Raw genomic sequence first — 21,230 nt, forward strand, 5'->3', positions numbered from 1 at the left:
TGATCTGTTTTAGAATGTAATGTATAGTTGAAGTCGGAAGTTTACATACACCTCAGCCAAATACATTTAAACTCAGTTTTTCACAATTCCTGACATGTAATCCTAGTTAAAATTCCCTGTCTTAGGTCAGTTAGGATCACCACTTTATTTTAAGAAGGTGAAATGTCAGAATAATAGTAGAGCGAATTATTTATTTCCGCTTTTATTTCTTTCATCGCATTCCCAGTGGGTCAGAAGTTTACATACACTCAATTAGTATTTGGTAGCATTGCCTTTAAATTGTTTAACTTGGGTCAAACGTTTTGGGTAGCCTTCCACAATAAATTGGGTGAATTTTGGCCCATTCCTCCTGACAGAGCTGGTGTAACTGAGTCAGGTTTGTAGGCCTCTTCGCCCCAACCTGGGTTCGAACCGGGGACCCTTGCACACATCAACAACTGACACCCACGAAGCATCTTTACCCATCACGCCACAAAAGCCGCGTTGCAAGGGGAAACCCTACTTCAAGTCTCAGAGCGAGTGACGTCACTGATTGAAACACTATTAGCGCGCACCACTGCTAACTAACTAGCCATTTCACATCGGTTACGCATGCATATTATATATATATATATATATAAAAAAAACATACCTTATTTACACAAGTATTCAGTCCCTTTGCTATTGGGCTCAGGTGCATCCTGTTTCCATTGATCATCCTTGATGTTTCTACAACTTGACTGAAGTCCACCTGTGGTAAATTGATTTGGACATGATTTGGAAAGGCACACACCTGTCTATATGAAGGTATAGTTACTCTGACAGGGCTCCAGAGTTTCCCTGTGGAGATAGAACGACAACCATCTCTGCAGCACTCCACCAATCAGGTCTTTATGGTAGAGTGGCCAGACGGAAGTCACTCTTCAGTAAAAGGCACGACGACAGCCTGCTTGAAGTTAGCCAAAAAGGCACCTAAAGGACTCTTAGACCATGAGAAACAAGATGCTCTGGTCTGATGAAACCAAGATTGAACTCTTGGCCTGTATGCCAAGCGTCACGTCTGGAGGAAACCTGGCACCATCCCTAGGTTGAAGCATGTTGGTGGCAGCATCATGCTGTGGGGATGTTCTTCAGCGGCATGGATTGGGAGAAGTCAGGATCGAGGGAAAGATGAATGGAGCAAAGTACAGACATCCTTGATGAAAACCTGCTCCAGAGCCCTCAGGACATCAGACTGGGGCAAAGGTTCACCTTCCAACAGGATAACAACCCTAAGCACACAGCCAAGACAATGCAGGATTGGCCTCAGGACAAGTCTCTGGGTGTCCTTGAGTGACCCAGCCAGAGCCCAGACTAGAAACCGATCAAACATCTCTGGAGAGACCTGAAAATAGCTGTGCAGCGACGCTCCCCATCCAACCTGACAGAGCTTGAGAGGATCTGCAGAGAATGGGAGAAACTACCCAAATACAGGTGTGCCAAGCTTGTAGCGTCATACCCAAGAAGAGTCGAGGTTGTAACCGCTGCAAAAGGTGCTTCAACAAAGTACTGAGTAAAAGGGTCTGAATACTTATTTAAATGTGATAGTTTTTTATTTTGAATACATTTGCAAACGTTTCTAAGAACCTGTTTTTGCTTTGTCATTATGGGGTAGGGTGTGAAGATTGATGAGGAAAATATACATTTAAGAATAAGCCTTTAACGTCACAAAACATGTAAAAAGTCAAGGGGTCTGAATACTTTCCAAATACACTGTATGACATAATGAGGCTCATGTACTAAATGCGGCTGTTGTAACATTTGGATTTTCAACTCCTGATAAGAAACCCATCAAATTTGAGCACCTACTACATCAAGGATCAAGCAAGTAATTGTGCAATACCAGACATGTTGGTATGGAGTTGATGTTTAGATTTACTGTAAGATGTTGCGGTTGAGTTAAGATTAAAAACAATTTATATTTTATCAAAAATAGCACCACTGATCATAACTCTGAAATTTCCCTTAAAATAAGACCAAATAAAAAGTGTAGATACTACACAAATGCTGCCTTAATTAGCAGCATGAAGGGAAAAAAAGTCAACTGCCATATTTCATATAGAAACTAGCCCTTTCTGCTATGATACCACCTGCATACTAATACAATGCAATAGAGGGCCAAAGGATAATTTATGATAGGCAAAAGCCTATTTTTGTCACAGTCTTGAAGGCCATGAACAATTTAAAAGCAACGCAGGTTTTGGTTCATCACCAACCTTTGTCCTTCACTTTGAAATCACATCTGAAGACAAAGAAATGTTGACCAGAAAAAGATAGACTCATGCTGTAAGTAGGGTAAGCACTTACAGAGGACATTAATGAGTTGTTGGCACTGGAATGTGGGGTTCTTAAAAGGAGATTGAGTTTCAGGGTGGGGTTCTCAGTGGTGGGCTCTCTCGCTGACCACGTCCTGCAGCCGTTTGAGCAGCACATCCTCGCTCTCGGGACACACCCGTTTGGTGGGGGACTCGCCCAAGTAGTCGCCCTCCATGGAAAAGGCCCTTTTCCTGCTCACCCCGCCCTGGCGGATCATCCGGTTGATGTCAGTCAGTTCCTGCGGAAGGAGGGGGTAAAGCACAGGTGAGCTAACATTAACATACAGACAGGAAGTAAAGGAACCTTTGCCCCTGGGAGTGCCCCTGAGCCAAAAGGGGTCCCCTAAATCCTGAGTGGCGCAGCAGTCTAAGGCACTGCATCTTCGTGCAAGAGGTGTCACTACAGTCCCTGGTTCGAATCCAGGCTGTATCACATCCGGCCATGATTGGGAGTCCCATTGGGCAGCAAAAAATTGGTCCAGCCTCATCTGGGTTTGGCAGTCAATGTAAATAATAATTTGTTCTTAACTGACTTGCCTAGTTAAATAAATGTAAAAAAAATCTGCCTCCTAGCGTACACCTGGCCATTAAATATATTTGAATTATTCCAATCATTAAGCCCTTGACTACTTCAATCAGGTGTGCTAGTTCAGCAAAATTATGAAATGCCTGGAGCTCCCTGAGGAGAGGTTTGAGAAATATCAAGGTAAATGGACTGAAATATTGTCCATAAATTACCTCATTGGAAAGGAAGGACCATACCTCCCCACACTTATGTGCAAAGCATATTGTTTGCCTTAAACTATGGACAATGTTGATTCATGAGTTAATACATTGATTTATGTTAAAGCATGTGTAAATGAACCATACAGACTACACAATTTGATGTAAAAAAAATTGCATCTAAACTTCTGTACTGCCTCTTCAAAATACAAAACACACACATGCATAAGTGTGGGGACATACTTTGGAGGGGCTGCCGTTGATCTTGTAGGTGTAGGCAGAGTTGGGGGTGAGACAGGAGCCGTTCTTGTGTGGGGACACGTAGATCGAGTGTCTCTGGGAGATGCGGCGGGGGGACAGGGGCTGGGCTCTCATCGAGGGGAACGGGGACAGAGGAGGGGCCTCCATCTGGAAGACAAGAGGGAACAAACAACTAGCTTACAAACCTCAAACTTCTGACTAGATACTGACAGTGAACTGGTGTCAGGACAGAAGTATGCCCATGGTTAAAGTTTAATTAGTCATATGGTATATACTGTCCAACGAAATGCCAACTTGCAGGTTCCTTCGACAACGCAACAATAAGAAATAATAAAATATAACACGAACAGAAAGTAAATGGCACAGTAGAATATAAAAAAGCACAATTTATAGTAAAATATTTACACAGGGTATCATGGAAGGGGGGATTAGGGGGCAATTGTTTAAATTGTGCAGTATTAGCAATAGTACAGAAGAGTCTGGTATCAGCAGTTGTGATATGTGTGTAGCATGAATGTATATGTATGTGTGTGTGAGTGCATGTGTGCCAAGGTGCAGAGAGTCAGTGCAGGTGATCAGACCAGTTCAGATTGCTTGTAGATAGAAATGGTCTCCGAGCCTGTTGGTATCAGACCTCCCACCATACCCTGTTGTCCATGCTGGGGGCGGCGTATCGGATGGCAAAGCCCTTAATCTTCAGCACATAGACAGAGTTGTAGAACTGGATGAGGTCGCCTCGCTCCTCGCCTTGGACAAGAGCCTCCGCTCTGCTGCTCTGGTCGGCTTTCTCAGCAGCTGAAATTAAGGCTGGTGGGTGCATTGTTCAGTAATGGATACTCATATCACCAAAGAGTCTGCCTACCGTATTGTTAGCAGTTGATGTTATTCTTCAATAACACAGACCCCAAAGCAAAACAGGGGGGAAAAAAACAGGTTTATTCAAAGAGGACAAACCATGCTTGAAAGTTGGTGGTCATTTCTTTCCTGTCCTCGATGATTCTCTCCACAGAACAAAGGGAAAGGATGTAGTTTTATAACCCAGCCCTAGCCTGTGGTTGGCTAATTAGAATTCCTTGCAATAAAACTGGGCCAATGGTCAAATTTGAAGTATCCTATTTCAAGTTCAATGTATAAACAATTTGGACCAATGAGAACTTGTCATGTAGCTATGAGTCCCAGACTGAAATTCCTCCCATGTCTCTGACCCATTGATATTACAGAAAAAAAACACTATTTCCATTAATCATTAGTACTCAATTGACCTCTTGTCCTCTGCGTTGCGTATTTATCTACAAAATATTCTTACAGTATCAATATATATTTTTTTATATATAATAAAAAAATAATTACTTTTTTTCCATAATTTCTGTGCTAGAAACAACCCATATGAAACCAACATTTTTAAACAGCTGGACATTCATTCAGGTTACATTCAGTGGAATTCATTTCTCAGGGCCGAGGTAGTCTTTCTCAGGGCCGAGGTATCTTTTAGTGGTCCGAAAATAACTATCCGAACCACCTGGCTATACTCCAGTAGCGGACAGCTGCGAATAGAAAGGCTATTTGGGGGCGTGCTGTCTTACATTTTCCACCAGAGGTGGGTTCCACTTCCATGTTCTCGTCTGACGGCTGTTCTCTGGTGCTGCTGGGCCGGATGAGGACACTACGGTAGACCTGTGGAGTGAGTATAAACAAGAGCCATAAAGAACACATCACTCAAAAAAATGTTTACTTCACGACAGACACAAATTCTATATGTAATATAATATTAGTGGTCTATATTTCAATCTGTTTTCTGACTATACACCAGAAAAATGCACCTCCCTCTGCAGAAGTGTTTGAGAAGATCTTGAAATAAAGTACTGAAGAATTCAGAAAAATCTGGCATGTGGGTTACTTACATGACTGCTGGCTTGTGGTTGACTGCGGTAACATTTCATGATGTCCTGGAATGTGTGGCCATCTTTCGTAATCTACAACATTCATATGTGTACTATTAATAGGAATCCAAGCAACAATCACTCAGATGAGAAAATAAATGTTGAATGTCTGTATGCTTTATGACAGCGTTAAAACGCGTTTGTGCCAGGGACCGGCAAGACATGGCCTTCTTCCTCTGGGTACAGCTTTCTTAAAACCCCAAAACAAAACAAAAATCTGTGTGTTCTCTCTATATCTACTACCCTAACACATAATTGTTTTAAGATAGCTTGATGGTCCATGTCATTACTATTTGATTATCTATTGAAGGACACCTAGGGCTATCAGAAACAAGTGTAAAAAAAAAAAAAAAGAAACAGGCCAAGAAGGGAAATTCATCGGAAAGATACTGGGATCATCTGGTAGTAAGTGTGTAGAAAAGTGCTTTCAAATGAGATGTGTCCTACGCGTTTTGTGGGTGTCGTAGAGGGAAACAGACACGTGTTCCTGAGTCTTAGCTTTCAGCAATGGGATCATAATAGCTGATAGCTCCAACTGTTCAAAAGTTAGAGCCAAATGTTTTATTTTTTTTTATTACACGCTCTGTCACAACTGTCAATAATGGATAGAGGTTACTCACGTAACTGCAGTTCTATGAACCAAGCAGCGCATTCAATGGATTTAATAATATTGGGGGGGACAAAATAGCCCTCGAATATTGGGAGGACTTATAATGCTGAATATGCAGTCAGAATAATATTCTACAGTGAAAATGGGTCAATTCTGTTGAATGTCACATTGAGTCAGTAAGATAAGGTGATCATTAGGAGGCTTCTTTATGATATGGGCCATCCGGAGTATGGCATTTATCGCAGTAGGATGGACACACATTGTATTATTGAGTCAATTGTCAGATTACAGTTTCTTCTCAAGGAAATGTGCCATAGATGCGGTAGAGGTCAATCGAACTTCACCAAAACAATGGAATTGCCATGGAAACACGTGGGGGAAAGGGCCATGGGGAAAGATCCAGAGTCTCCTCATTGCCCCCTGGCAAAATCTACCTACATTTACGCTATTGTTTGCGTATTTCAAACTGTTGAGGCAAAGAAAATATATATTTTTAAATCGTAGTATAATGCTTTTTGTATGGATGTCAACCCCAACATATGTTCATGTCATCGTTACCAATCAACTGCATCACAGTTAAAAACAACAACTGACTACCACCAAATTCAGTATGCGAGCTATGCTAACCAGCTTATAAGAATGGGAGTTAGCATTTAGCAGTCACTTCTAAAACTGAAAAGGGACAACTTCCATTTGTTATGAAGTGAAAACAGCCAAATATATCAAAATCGGACTTAAGTAACCACACGGAAGGCCTGTTACAATACATAAATCCTGACGGACTTGACGAATAGCCACTCTGTTAGATCAGATTTGTTAAATGTGCACCATTCCATTGACTCCTGTACTACATCTATGTTTAAATATGAGATTGGGGCAAGCAGTTCAACACCGGTAGGTCTCATTATTCCCCATTTTGGGCAGTTTGTCCATTATAACAGCTACATAAGCATGTGCATCCATAGAATTAGAATGCCATTCAAATGCCATTTCTGAGCCAGCCATGTCACACAACTAAACAATACATTCCAAACATTCCGTTTAAACATTCTGGTGACTAGGGAACATAGAACACCAGTTTTAACAAGACAATCTAGCAGATTCCTCCTGAGGTATAGTTATTACAGCCTAGAGAAACACATCAAGATCTGTGCCAAGCCATCCTCCAAAAGCTCCAGACCGGGAGTCTACGACTCCACCAAGTCCCGGCTCAAGGGCACTGACCTAGCCGCCGGCTACATCAAGCGATCCATGGTGTGATGCACCAAGGGACCTGGGCCGGTCTGGAAATTATCACTCTTTTGTATGTTTGATTCAACGGACAGATCGGCAGAGCAGTGGGGCTGAGATTCGAGAACAGACATATGTGCTGTCGGCATTGGTGGTGACTGCTAGACCAACCTCAGACCAACTGTTGCCCAAAAGATGACCTCTACCTTGGATCAGCGAGGGTTCCAAAAAGAGGCAGTACTACTAGGAGGCAGTAGTATTGTATACAGAACCACCGAAATCCACTGTATTCAGAAGTGTCTTAAATCCACAAACACCTGCAGTTCTTCAATAAAATAATGAATCCAAAGAACTCATTACAAATATTTTCAGTCAGATTTCTTGATGGTGCAGAAAAGTATTAGATATTCTATATTAAGAAACAAGGGAATTGTCAAATTTGAATATAAAAGGGTATTCTCTGTTTTAATAGGGAATGTAAGTATAACAATTTTCCTATGAATTGAAAAAGATAAATTAATAAATCATTTTATTATGGTCCACATAAGAAATAAAACAAGAAAGTACCATACTAAGTACTTGGTACCCTGTATGACACAGAAATAATCAAGTCATTGTCAATCCCTCTGTTCAAGACCAACAGAACATCGCTCAACTCATTCAGTGAATCTGGAAACACAGGCGCATAGAAAGCCATTTAGCAGTTCTCTCTCAGTTCTCTCAATGAATGCATTGATTAAGCTCTCAAGAGGCTTAATCAATGCATTCAACTGAAGGTAAAACAACAAAAAATAAACAAATCTTTCTTCTCAGTGCTTTAGTACCTTAGAGATTATGTAGATGGCACAAAGGAGGAGCTGGTCCAGGTGTCTGTCTTTCATCAGCTCTGGACACTGGACGATGGAGTGCTCAAAGCAAGTCCAGATCTTGCCCCGCAGCTCTGCAGAGATGTCCAGCCTCACACACAGGTCTCTCAGCCGCACACTGGCCAGGTGGTACACCTACAGAGAGCAAGACGGGGGGGGCGAGAGAGCGAGAGCGAGAGGGGGGGCGAGAGCGAGCGCGCGAGGGGGGGGCGAGAGCGAGCGCGCGAGGGGGGGCGAGAGAGAGCGCGCGAGGGGGGGGCGAGAGAGAGCGCGCGAGGGGGGGGGCGAGAGAGCGCGCGAGGGGGGGGCGAGAGAGAGCGCGCGAGGGGGGGGCGAGAGAGAGCGCGCGAGGGGGGGGCGAGAGAGAGCGCGCGAGGGGGGGGCGAGAGAGAGCGCGCGAGGGGGGGCGAGAGAGAGCGCGCGAGGGGGGGCGAGAGAGAGCGCGCGAGGGGGGGCGAGAGAGAGCGCGCGCGAGGGGGGGCGAGAGAGAGCGCGCGCGAGGGGGGGCGAGAGAGAGCGCGCGCGAGGGGGGGCGAGAGAGCGCGCCGCGAGGGGGGGCGAGAGAGCGCGCGCGAGGGGGGGGCGAGAGAGCGCGCGCGCGAGGGGGGGGCGAGAGAGCGCGCGCGAGGGGGGGCGAGAGAGCGCGCGCGAGGGGGGGGCGAGAGAGCGCGCGCGAGGGGGGGCGAGAGAGCGCGCGCGAGGGGGGGCGAGAGAGCGCGCGCGAGGGGGGGGCGAGAGAGCGCGCGCGAGGGGGGGCGAGAGAGCGCGCGCGAGGGGGGGCGAGAGAGCGCGCGCGAGGGGGGGCGAGAGAGCGCGCGCGAGGGGGGGCGAGAGAGCGCGCGCGAGGGGGGGCGAGAGAGCGCGCGCGAGGGGGGGCGAGAGAGCGCGCGCGAGGGGGGGCGAGAGAGCGCGCGCGAGGGGGGGCGAGAGAGCGCGCGCGAGGGGGGGCGAGAGAGCGCGCGCGAGGGGGGGCGAGAGAGCGCGCGCGAGGGGGGGGCGAGAGAGCGCGCGCGAGGGGGGGCGAGAGAGCGCGCGCGAGGGGGGGCGAGAGAGCGCGCGCGAGGGGGGGCGAGAGAGCGGCGAGCGAGGGGGGGGGGCGAGAGGAGCGAGCGAGGGGGGGCGAGAGAGCGAGCGAGGGGGGGCGCGAGAGCGAGCGAGGGGGGGCGCGAGAGCGAGCGAGAGAGCGAGGGGTGGCGCGAGCGAGCGAGGGGGGGCAAGAGGGCGAGAGAGCGAGGGGGGGGGGCGAGAGCGAGGGGGGGGGGGCGAGAGAGCGAGCGAGGGGGGGCGAGAGAGAGAGCGAGGGGGGGGCGAGAGCGGGGGGGGGCGAGAGCGAGAGCGAGGGGGGGCGAGAGCGAGGGGGGGGCCGAGAGAGCGAGCGAGGGGGGGCGAGAGAGCGAGCGAGGGGGGGCGAGAGAGCGAGCGAGGGGGGGCCGAGAGAGCGAGCGAGGGGGGGCGAGAGAGCGAGCGAGGGGGGGCGAGAGAGCGAGCGAGGGGGGGCGAGAGAGCGAGCGAGGGGGGGCGAGAGAGCGAGCGAGGGGGGGCGAGAGAGCGAGCGAGGGGGGGGCGAGAGAGCGAGCGAGGGGGGGCGAGAGAGAGAGCGAGGGGGGGCGAGAGAGAGAGCGAGGGGGGGCGAGAGAGAGAGCGAGGGGGGGCGAGAGAGAGAGCGAGGGGGGGGCGAGAGAGAGAGCGAGGGGGGGCGAGAGAGAGCGCGAGGGGGGGGCGAGAGAGAGCGCGAGGGGGGGCGAGAGAGAGCGCGAGGGGGGCGAGAGAGAGCGCGAGGGGGGGCGAGAGAGAGCGCGAGGGGGGGCGAGAGAGAGCGAGAGGGGGGGGCGAGAGAGAGCGAGGGGGGGCGAGAGAGAGCGAGAGGGGGCATGTGTCTCAGCTGGCTGAAGATTTTCAACGCACCAAGGAAACAGCTCCAAGAGTGAAACATTTGAGTTATTTGTAGCAGCTAGTACTACGTACACCATTATTCATAATTTTTGTTGCATGTAAAAATAAAGGCCCCCTGTAGATAGTGACTGTGTGCTGTTCTCTGAGATAGATACGTGGAACAGCTGGGGGTAGGACAGGTTTGCGAACCACTGATATAGGGAATAGGGTGCTTTGTGCCCTCTGTTTCACCTTCCTGAAGAAGAGGGCCAAGGAGCCGGTGCGTCGGGGCCGGCTCTGTTGGGGGTCTGGCTGGGCCTGGGGTGCCGGAATGGGCCGGCTGGGGGAGGCTGTCAAGAGGACCTGGGCTGTAATGGGACTGCCGGGCTCCCCTCTGGTCTGCACCTGGATCAGTGTGATGCCTCCCAGATCATTCTTTATACCTGGGGATCACATTGGCACATTGTACTCAGAACAGGGGGGACGATTGGCTTGTGGAGGCGTTGCACAATTTCATATCAATAAAATTACAAAAGTGTGTTACATGTAGAGTTGAAAAGGGAGGGTATATTACTAGAAACTGATTTCAGCAGTAAACTACCAGAATTTTGCTCGCTTTCAAATTTGAATAATTGTATAAAATGACATCTAGTGGCCTTTTTGTGTACTTTTCACAGGGGTCTGTAAATTCTCTCTGGCCCTCTGTGTGGCCTAAATATAAACCATCAACTCAGTGAACACCATTGGTGTTTAATATGAGGGTGTCAGGATTAAATAGATTTTATTTTTTACACACTTATTTTACCGTGTCAATATTTCTGTTGTAAATGTTTTGGTGACAAATTGGTAGCAGTTGTGAAAAAAGTCAATAGTTCCGAGTTATTTGAAAATAATACCATTGTTGAGTAGATGCTTTTTTCTCCACTAATTAGGCAATTTTCTCTTGAACTATATGGTCTATTCACTAGAAATTCATGGACACAGATATAAAAATTAATACTATATATTAATACTAAATAGTTACACTATAAATGTCCAAAGTAACCATAGATTACTGAAATTTCAGGTAACTAGTTGTGTGTGTGATGGTACCAAATTGATAATGATTTAAAGTCGCTATTCAATCTTCTAGAATAACTTAATACATTCTATATTAATTCATTTGTTAGCTGAAGTCTGCAGACCATTTATCAGAGATTGTTATACAAGATACGGACAAAATAAATCTGAGGACACCACTATCCTCTAGAACCGTAGTGGTATCCTTTCGAGTTTGTTGTAATTTTTTAAAGGCCTTCTCCTTAATTAAAAAAAGAAACATCAGCCACAAGATGGGTATGGGTAAATCCAGTGGTGTAAAGTACTTAAGTAAAAATACTTTAAAGTGCTCCTTAATTAAGTAGCTTTGGGGTATCTGTCTTTCACTATTTATATTTTTGGCAATTTACTTTTGCTTCACTACATTACTAAAGAAAATAAATGTACTTTTTACTCCATACATTTTCACTGACAGCCAAAAGTACTCGTTACACTTTGAATGCTTAGCAGGACAGGAAAACTGTCAAATTCACACGCTTATCAAGAGAACATCCCTAGTCATCCCTACTGCTTCTGATCTGGTGGACTCACTAAACACACATGCTTCATTTATAAATTATGTCTGAGCATTGGATTATGTCCCTGGCTTTCAGTAAATAACACCATCTGGTTTACTTAATAAGGAATTTTAAATGATTTGTACTTTTCCTTTTGATACTTAAGTATACTTAAAACCAAATACTTTAAGACTTTTACTCAAGTAGTATTTTACTGGGTGACTCACTTGAGTAATTTTCTATTAAGGTAGGTTTACTTTTATTCAAGTATGACAATTAGGTACTTTTTCCACTGCTGGGAAAATCAATGTTAATTCCATCACTTTTTGACAGCATCCCTTTCGGTTTAAACAAATCTTTCCATACATGTTTGCACATAGAAGAAGTGGTCAGAAAGTTACTTTTTAGACCCGAAGTCCAAAACATTCTGGTGAAGAAGAAAAAAATAGTTTGAATAAAGAGTCATTTTCAACTTTACGTCAATTATCTAAAAATGCGGAAACAGCTACTTGTTTTCCATATTTGCATTAGGGCTGGGAATTGCCTGGGACTGATATTAAATCACGATACTTAGGTGCCGATACGATTTTCACGATTCTATATGTATTGCGATTCAATGTTCCAAACATACAGCTCACCATGTCTGCTGCTGAGGGACAAGAGAGCCACGAGAAAAATGTGTTTTGATCAGTCATGGAAATAAGTGCTAAAATCGAATTGGCTCCCTATTTAAAAATATGGAGAACAATGTAGCATAGACCCCATTTCACATCAGCTGAGGTTGTGTTTTGCCTACCATCTGTTGAGACACAAAATTATCTTGAATACAGGGTGGGGTGTCATTTCTATCATAGAAATAACTCATTTAAATGAACCTATCCCTTCAGACCACTGCAATATAGCTGGTACACCATTGAAATGTAAAATTGAATTTATTTTTACTTCTAATTACAACCACAAAGATGACTGCCGGTCCACCCACTGCCAACTTAAAATTGTCATGTCTATTCTATTATCTACATTTCAATAGGTTTCCTCTTTGTGGTACCATTTGAAAGTACATTTATAAGCCAAAACATGACAACCAGCCTGTATTCAAGAGCATGTTGTGTCTCAACCGATGGCTGGCACAACACAAAAACCTTAGATCAGAGATGTGCGCCACACAAAAATCTGAACTCATCATGAGGGGCCGCAGCGGCTCACGGGTCTGTATACCTCAAATAAAACGTTTTATGTCACATGCACAGAATACAACAGAGAAATGCTTACTTATAAGCCCTTAACTAACAATGCAGTTAGGAAAGAATTTCATAAAAAACAAATAATTAAAGAGCAGCAGTAAAATAACAATAGTGAGGCTATATACAGGGGGTACCAGTACAGAGTCAATGTGCGGGGGCACCGGTTGAGGTAATATGTACATGTAGGTAGAGTTATTAAAGTGACCATGCAAAGATAATAAACAGAATAGCAGCAGCGGGGCAATGCAAATCGTCAATGCAAATGGGTAGCCTTTTGATTACATGTTCAGGAGTCTTATGGCTTGGGGGTAGAAGCTGTTTAAAAGCCTCTTAGACCTAGACTTGACGCTCTGGTACCGCTTGCTGTGCAGTAGCAGAGAGAACAGTCTATGACTAGGGTGGCTGTAGTCATAGACTGTTCCTACATCCATACCAACAGTCTGAGCTGGCCCTAGCCTTTTGGGGTCCCTAAGTGACATTGTGAGCAAAACATTTTAAAGGTCACCCTCTTGACAATGTTTGATCCAGGGGAATACAAAAAGCAACACTAGCTGCCAATCCCTACCTTAGATGTAAAATATGGTCTAAACTACAACAATAATTGAGGATAATGGTATATTTAAAAAAAAAAAAATTCCCCCCAGAAGTTATAAAATAGTTTGACAACCCTGTTTGTAAGCTTTTAAATTATGTTTATCTTTTCCAGTGATTACGACATGGATATGGCATGGTATGCAAAATGGGTAAACTCTGAGCACCTTTATCTGTTAAATGTTTTGCATTCAGGTCCAAAGTCACTTCCTGAGCACTTCTACAATGGGCAAATATGTATGGAAGGTTTCATTCAAATCAAAAGGGGTGCTATCAAAAAGTGATTGAATTCAAATGGATTTATCCATATATATCATTAATTTAACTGACCAAAAATGTGTATAAATACCACAGCGTGTGATAAGTTATCGCAGCTGTACCTTGCAGTGGGATGCTGAGCTGCTGGCCGTTGGCTGTGGTCATATTGAGTATGGTGGGAGTGTCAATCTTCAGCGTCCCGCCGGGCGTGAACATGAGCCTCTTGGCAAGGGACGGGGACTGCTGGGCCTGGCTGCTGCTGTCGTCCCCAAACAGACGCCGCTTGGCACTGCCCGCCGCCGGGGAGCTGTAACGGTCGTGGACGGATAAGGGCGACGGAGGAATGTCTGGGAAAAGGACAAGCGGTTCAGTTTGTTAGACTTAAAAGAGCATTCATTTTCCTGGGGAACTTAGCATAAGCCTGAGTAGAAAATGACGAGGCTTTATTTCATCGTAACACAGACTGGCAAAGAGTTCAATAGAGCTTTCATGTTATTTTGAGGACAATATGGATGTACAGTCTACTGTTATCAAAAGGGACATTAAAGTCACCACTCCATGTGAACCCCAAAGATTATTATACAAACTCCCTCTAGTGGCTGAATGAGGACACACTGACATAAAATACTGACATACACCAAAAGGAGAAAAATAAGAAATGCTGACATATTGGCTCTCTCGTTTAATATTTTCTCAATTCCTCGCATCCTCTCTACCTGCCTCTTTCTGAAGCAGATTTGATAAGGTCCATGTAACTTCTCCTCCAATGCGGTTGAGGTGGCAAGGAGATACAATGCGAGGAATCGTGGAAAGACTAATTGAGATAGAGGCTCTAACACCTCAAGGTGGCGGCCTACCTTTGCGTGTGCTGCTCAGGCCCGTCCTAAACTCGCGGATGCGGGGGTGGATGATGGGGGAGAGGGCCACCAGAGGGAGGTGGGAGGGACCAGCACTGCTGTTCCCCGTGTCAAAACTACTGGGGAAGTTCACCTGGATACGATAGGGGGAGGAAGATCAGTTAGGAATAGTTAAGAATTGATATATTTGTAAATGGTTAACTGACACCTCGCCTTATGGGAATTCCATTGTTACCTAGGATCATGTACTTTTACTATTATATGCCTTGCATTATTGTAATTTGAGGGGTTTAAGTGCCAAATCAAAATGCACAGTTAACCACAAAAATACTTTGTCAGTTAAAGACAGAGCCAGGATCTAGCTCAACACATTCCAAAAGCTAAATTAATGCATCTTATATTATAACTTATTCACCACGATAACACAACAGTAAAAAAACATTTTCTGATGTACAATGCACATCCCCATGGGCTGTGCATTGTAGTTGTAGTGTTTCTGGGTGCTCACCTCCTCCACGGTGGGGACCTTGTTGTGAGCCTGCTCCAGGGCCTCCCACAGCACAGAGTCTGCTGTCCAGGCCCGGCACTCCAGCACCTGCTCTTCGATGGAGTTCAGGTGCTTCACCATGTCCCGGGACAGACCCTCCTCCGAGCGGATGAACACCTCAATCACCTGCATGTACACATTTCCAGTGTAGGTTGACATCAGATAGTGTGTGTGTGTGTATAGCACCAGGTAGGCCAGTTGAGAACAAGTTCTCATTTACAACTGTGACCTGGCCAAGATAAAGCAAAGCAGTGCGACAAAAACAACTGAGTTACACAAACAAACGTACAGTCAACAACACAATAGAAAAATCTATTGAACTGAGATTGAGATTGCCTGCAATGACAACAAGCTCAGTCCGATGATGCTGTGACACACCGCCCCAGACCATGACGGACCCTCCACCTCCAAATCGATCCCGCTCCAGAGTACAGGCCTCGGTGTAACACTCATTCCTTTGACGATAACCGCGAATCTGACCATCACCCCTGGTGAACCAAAACCGCGACTCGTCAGTGAAGAGCACTTTCTGCCAGTCCTGTCTGGTCCAGCGACAGTGGGTTTGTGCTCATAGGCGACGTTCTTGCCGGTGATGTCTGGTGAGGACCTGCCTTACAACAGGCCTACAAGCCCTCAGCCCAGCCTCTCTCAGCCTATTGCGGATAGTCTGAGCACTGATGGTGGGATTGTGCGTTCCTGGTCTAACTCGGGCAGTTGTTGTTGCCATCCTGTACCTGTCCCGCAGGTGTGATGTTCGGATGTACCGATCCTGTGCAGGTGTTGTTACACGTGGTCTGCCACTGCGAGGATGATCTTGTCTCAGCTGTCCATCTTGTCTCCCTGTAGCTATGTCTTAGGTGTCTCACAGTACAGACATTGCAATTTATTGCCCTGGTCACACCTGCATTTCTCATGCCTCCTTGCAGCATGCCTAAGGCATGTTCACGGAGAAGAGCAGGGACTTTTGTTAAAGTGACTACGGATAGATAATAACAGAGTAGCAGCAGAGTAGGAAGGGGGGGGGGGATATTTGATTCGAATCTACTGTGATTGAGTGTTTGCGTGCGAGTGCAGCTAGTCGGCGGGCCACTTACCTTAAAGAAGTAGAACGGTCGTAGCTTGAAGATGCTGATGATCCAGGGGAAGGTGCGCTGGGAGCTGTAGGCAAACAGCACCACCTCCAGACAACAGGCCATCAGAGAGCAGTGGAAGATGTCCTGCTCCAGCAGCACCTACAATTTTCAATCATTGGCACACTGAATGTCCAACAGTCTGATGCAATGCACCATCACACCTTAGCTTTGCTATTCTTCATATCTGTAAGCGTTAGTTACCATATAGATGTGTGCCATAGCACGAAACAGAAGAAAGCAGTCTGAAACAGCGAGGCACTATCTGAACTCGTCCAATAAACACTTTTTCAGTTTTCATTTCAGATACTGTGTACCCTAATGAACACGACCCAGTGCAACTTACAGCCATGTCTTTGCCGTGTAGCCTCCTTGTCTCTTGGGCCATGACATTCTCAAGGATCTTGTAATAGAGGATTTCAGCCAGCTTCATCCTGTTCTCAGCAAAATCTGAACGAAGGGGCCAAGAAATGGCATTAGAAAGAACATACAAGCTTTCATTGACCCATTATCTTAATTCAATAGTGGTCTTGTGTCTGCTTTTTGCCTGATCAAACTTAGAAGTAATATGCATGGAAAGCGGAACATGCACAATAGAGCGGGACACCTCATAATTTTGAGGCATGTTTGACAGAACACTTACGGTAAATAGCAAAAGAGTGTTTGAGCAGTTGCGTACACTTACGGTAAATAGCAAAAGAGTGTTTGAGCAGTTGCGTACACTTACGGTAAATAGCAAAAGAGTGTTTGAGCAGTTGCGTACTAAGTCCACTTTTTGTACTAATGTTTACTTTTTGACATTTGTGGTGTACCCCTTCTCAAAGCATATTTAACCCCTATTTCTGCATGCTCAATGTATTCCATCTGCATGCGTGTCTGGTATCTCACCCATGTGTGATCCAGGCAGTTCCTCTGAGTCCTTTGTGTAATGTTGCTTGAACGTCTCGCCCAGGGTTTTCACTCTGCCCAGAATAGCTACGATGGGGTCCCGCGAACATGACCTACATGTGGAAAAAGTCACAGGGCCAAAACAGTTAAACAGCACATACCTTCCAACTCAAGTCGCAGTGGCCTCTGTTTCTTCTCTCCCTGGGACTTGATTTATCAACCAAATCACAGTTGGGTGCAATTACATTTCAATGGGAACATTTGAATTTTTGTTTACTTCCTGAATTGTAATTGACCCAAAACCAGATTAACATGCCAAGTTTACACAAACTATTTAACATGTAGCGAGGGTTTCGCCGACCCTTGTTATAAACCCAGTCCTGGACTAAAACACACTTTCAATGGAGATTCTCCAGAGATTCAAAATTTTTAATCCAGGACGAGGCTTCATCTCAGATCTGGGTCCATGAAAATGTCCCTATAAACTACATCCACATTTGAGGCAGTGGATGTGCGCTTACTTGAAAATCTGCATCAGGGCCTCGCTGGGGGCGCTACGCAGGCCCGAGACCATGCTCTGGAGTCGGCTGACGCTTTGCGTAGCCGAGGACACAGGGGTCACCAGTAGCTCCTTCTCCTTCAGGTAACGCCTGCCTGTCAGAGGAGTGGAGGGGGCCAGGGTGCGCTTCTGCACACACACACACACGACAGAACAAGGTTTTATTTCCTTTCACAGTCATAAGAGTCACATGATCTCGGTTTAAGCTCCTTAAAAGGTTTTTGATTAGTGACTGAAAATGGGATGGTAAACAGCCTGAGTGGAATCACTCTGACATTTTATTCACAAAATTATTATTTAGCGAGATGACATTAGCAAAGATGTGGCGAACACAGACAAGACAGAGGGCATTTTGTTTTAGCAGTATGCGGCAATTTGAATTTGAAAAATCTATATTTTATAATTAATCAGGAAAAAACATCTGTTCAGTTAGTTTGCGGAGATGGTGCCATAAATGAGCCTCATCCCTGTTGATTTTCAGCTACATGTTTAGGAATTGAACTGGATTCAGCCATCTACCTTCTCAAAGTGCTGTTGCAGGTTGCTCTCCACCTGCATGCGGGCTGACAGCTGGCAGGCCCGGGGTTCTGGTGCAGCCTTCCTGGGTGTCCCGATCTCCTCGTCGGCATCCGCCCCCAGGAACACCCTCTCGTCAAAGTCCCCCACAGTCAGTACATACTCCTCATACTCCCGGTTTATCGCTTTACTGGGTGGCACACACGTTATCAGACCATAAGCAAGCAACGTTAAACACAAGAAGTTTCAAACGTGACCGAGATTGATAACATTCTAGGCACCTCTAAAAATGACAGATTAGGATTCAATAACAAATTTACTTGTTATCCAGGAAGTTTGGTGTATCCAGGAGATCTGTGAGCAGCTCCTCATTCCCTTTAAGTATCTGGAGGAGAAGACAATGTATGAGTCAACACACTGGGCCCTGGGGGCTTAAAACCTGTTATGGATAGGGGGCAGTATTTTCACGGCTGGATAAAAAACGTACCCGATTTAATCTGATTATTACTCCTGGCCAGAAACTAAAATATGCATATATTATTAGCTTTGGATAGAAAACACTCCAAAGTTTCTAAAACTGTTTGAATGGTGTCTGTGAGTATAACAGAACTCATTTGGCAGGCCAAAACATGAGAAGATTCTGTTCAGGAAGTACACTGTCTGACCATTTCTTGCCCTTCTTTATCGTCTCTATCCATTACAAAGGATCTCTGCTGTTAAGTGACACTTCCAACGGCTTCCATGGGCTCTCAGAGCCCGGGAAAAAGCGGAATGACGTAATTCAAAGCCCTGGCTGAAACACACGAGCGCTTTTGCTAAGTGGTCTATCAGCGGACAAAGGGATTCATGCTCGTGCACGATACGACACCATGATTTTATTCTATCGTCTCTGAACGGATTCAACGACTCCCGGTCGGAATATTATCGCTTTTTTACGAGAAAATTAGCATAAACATTTTAAACAGCGGTTGACATGTCTGCCTTGTCGGTTGACATGCTTCGAAGTACGGTAATGAAATATTTAGAAATATTTTGTCACGAAATGCGCGTGACCCTTATTTACCATTGGGATAGTGTCTTGAACGCACGAACAAAACGCCGCTGTTGGAACATAACTGTTGGAACATGGATTATTTTGGACTAAACCAACATTTGTTATTGAAGTAGAAGTCCTGGGAGTGCATTCTGACGAAGAATACCAAAGGTAATCAAACTTTTCTAATAGTAAATCGGAGTTTGGTGAAGGCTAAACTTGCTGGGTGTCTAAATAGCTAGCCTGGCATCACAGGGCTATCTACTGAGAATATTGTAAAATGTGCTTTCACCGAAAAACTATTTTAAAATCGGACAGAGTGCATAGAGGAGTTCTGTATGTATAATTCTTAAAATAATTATGTTTTTTGTGAACGTTTATCGTGAGTAATTTAGTAAATTCACCGGAGGTTTGCGGGGGGTATGCTAGTTCTGAACGTCACATGCTAATGTAAAAAAGCTGGTTTTTGATATAAATATGAACTTGATTGAACAAAACATGCATGCATTGTATAACATAATGTCCTAGGGTTGTCATCTGCTGAAGATCAAAGGTTAGTGCTGCATTTAGCTGTGGTTTTGTTTTTTGTGACATTATATGCTAGCTTGAAAAATGGGTGTCTGATTATTTCTGGCTGGGTACTCTGCTGACATAATCTAATGTTTTGCTTTCGCTGTAAAGCCTTTTTGAAATCGGACAGTGTGGTTAGATTAACGAGAGTCTTGTCTTTAAAATGCTGTAAAATAGTCATATGTTTGAGAAATGGAAGTTTTCAGATTTTAGAGGAGTTTGTATTTCGCGCCACGCCCATCATTGGATACTGGAGCAGGTGTTCCGCTAGCGGAACGTCTAGATGTAAGAGGTTAACAGTTCCCTCGCAGGGATCAAACGGGACTGATGCAGTTTCCCATATTTTCAAGGATCATTTTATTCTAGTCCAGACAAAAAGATGTTCCAATTACTATCTCCCACAGGATTTACTATATTCAAAATAAATTATGCCGGCATCTGTATGACCTTGGCTGGGGGGGGCATGTGTCTGAACATTTTATGTGTAGGGGTTTGTGGTTGGATTATGGAATGCGTACATTTCTGAGCTTTTGTGTGTGTGGGGCATAGTCGTTTTAACCCACCACAGTACTCCTCCAGATAGCAGGTTGTCATTGTTTTAATGAGGGGTCTCACCTGCCGCTCAAAGAGCCTTTTAATGTAGGGCTTGAAGTAGTGCTCCTTGATGCCCTTGGCTTCCACCACCAAGCCGTCGTGTAGCTCACACAGCCGATCGATGACACATGGCGGCTCGTCCGGGGTGTTGTTTTCCAACCTGAAGATGCTGGGCAAGCCTGAGGACAAAGGAAGCCAAGGTCAAAGAACATTTTTACATTTTGTTTATCTCCACTCTTCAGTATGTTATTGATGCCTCGCCACTGATTAATCTGCCCCTTTCTCCATTTCTCTCATATTCAAAAGTATAATGCTATTTTTCATAATTCAAGTCTGAATGAGTAAGTCAAATAAGTGTCATCAGCTCGCTTCATTTTATTTATTACATTGGTTGCAAATCACATAGGGCTGGGCGATAAATCAATATCAATAATTGAGGTAATTACTTCCCTCAGTAACGATATAAAAACGTTTTGATTAAGTTTCAATATTGTCGATAAAGAATAATTAGGTACAGCAGTCCATTTTACCTCTGACGCAGGAGGAACGTGCAGAGAAGTGACAATATGCCCACTAAAAACCACTTAGCACCTTTAGTTATGGAGTAGCCACTATTAACCATGTGATGTAGGCGAAAACAGTGGCAGTGATAGCCATGGAGTAGGAGCAGCTTCCAACTAAGAAATGATTGATAAAAATGGTTCAACCGTTTCAGTTATTTGTAAGTGGTTTGGCTTTTTGAAGTCCGACAAAGAGCAGAGCAACGTTTGCTGCAAATTGTGCCGTAGACAGGTGGCTACCAAGTCTGGTAATACAACAAACCTTGTTCACCATCTGAAGCAAAATCAGTCTTTGGAACATGATGAAAGTTTGAGTTTGTGCCATGGTATTGATAAACGCCCCTCAAGCACCAGCCAATCTAAGGATGTTTGCCCTACGAGCAAACATTGAAATGACAAAAGACATCACAAATGCTATTATGCATTGCATTGCCAAGGACATGCTACCAATTA

The 21,230-nt window shown here is 45.1% G+C and overlaps 1 protein-coding gene across 8 annotated transcripts in view; it reads right to left on the bottom strand.

The window, feature by feature from the left end:
- The window catches only part of rbl1 (retinoblastoma-like 1 (p107)), a 75,355-nt gene that overhangs the window by 15,793 nt on the left and 38,332 nt on the right, over window positions 1-21,230 (bottom strand). For 3 of the 8 annotated variants that reach the window (XR_003881170.1, XR_003881168.1, XR_003881169.1), the window contains exons 6-22: window positions 20,239-20,396; window positions 18,341-18,405; window positions 18,024-18,210; window positions 17,467-17,633; window positions 16,946-17,058; window positions 16,404-16,507; window positions 16,022-16,159; window positions 14,889-15,053; window positions 14,381-14,513; window positions 13,646-13,870; window positions 10,088-10,278; window positions 7,922-8,098; window positions 5,219-5,290; window positions 4,901-4,991; window positions 3,964-4,124; window positions 3,300-3,464; window positions 2,326-2,572 (exon numbers count right to left, since the gene is read on the bottom strand). Coding sequence is in view for 5 of the 8 variants with exons in the window: in XM_029776455.1 (XP_029632315.1) it covers window positions 2,399-2,572; window positions 3,300-3,464; window positions 3,964-4,124; window positions 4,901-4,991; window positions 5,219-5,290; window positions 7,922-8,098; window positions 10,088-10,278; window positions 13,646-13,870; window positions 14,381-14,513; window positions 14,889-15,053; window positions 16,022-16,159; window positions 16,404-16,507; window positions 16,946-17,058; window positions 17,467-17,633; window positions 18,024-18,210; window positions 18,341-18,405; window positions 20,239-20,396 (2,486 nt within the window). In the remaining 3 variants the exon portion in view is untranslated. Of the gene's footprint in view, window positions 1-1,573; window positions 2,573-3,299; window positions 3,465-3,963; window positions 4,125-4,900; window positions 4,992-5,218; window positions 5,291-7,921; window positions 8,099-10,087; window positions 10,279-13,645; window positions 13,871-14,380; window positions 14,514-14,888; window positions 15,054-16,021; window positions 16,160-16,403; window positions 16,508-16,945; window positions 17,059-17,466; window positions 17,634-18,023; window positions 18,211-18,340; window positions 18,406-20,238; window positions 20,397-21,230 lie in introns of those variants that run through there. The other 5 variants (XM_029776455.1, XM_029776458.1, XM_029776457.1 and 2 more) reach the window with 3 other exon arrangements.

This window comes from Salmo trutta, chromosome 14, assembly GCF_901001165.1.
Source record: "Salmo trutta chromosome 14, fSalTru1.1, whole genome shotgun sequence".
NCBI lineage: Eukaryota > Metazoa > Chordata > Actinopteri > Salmoniformes > Salmonidae > Salmo > Salmo trutta.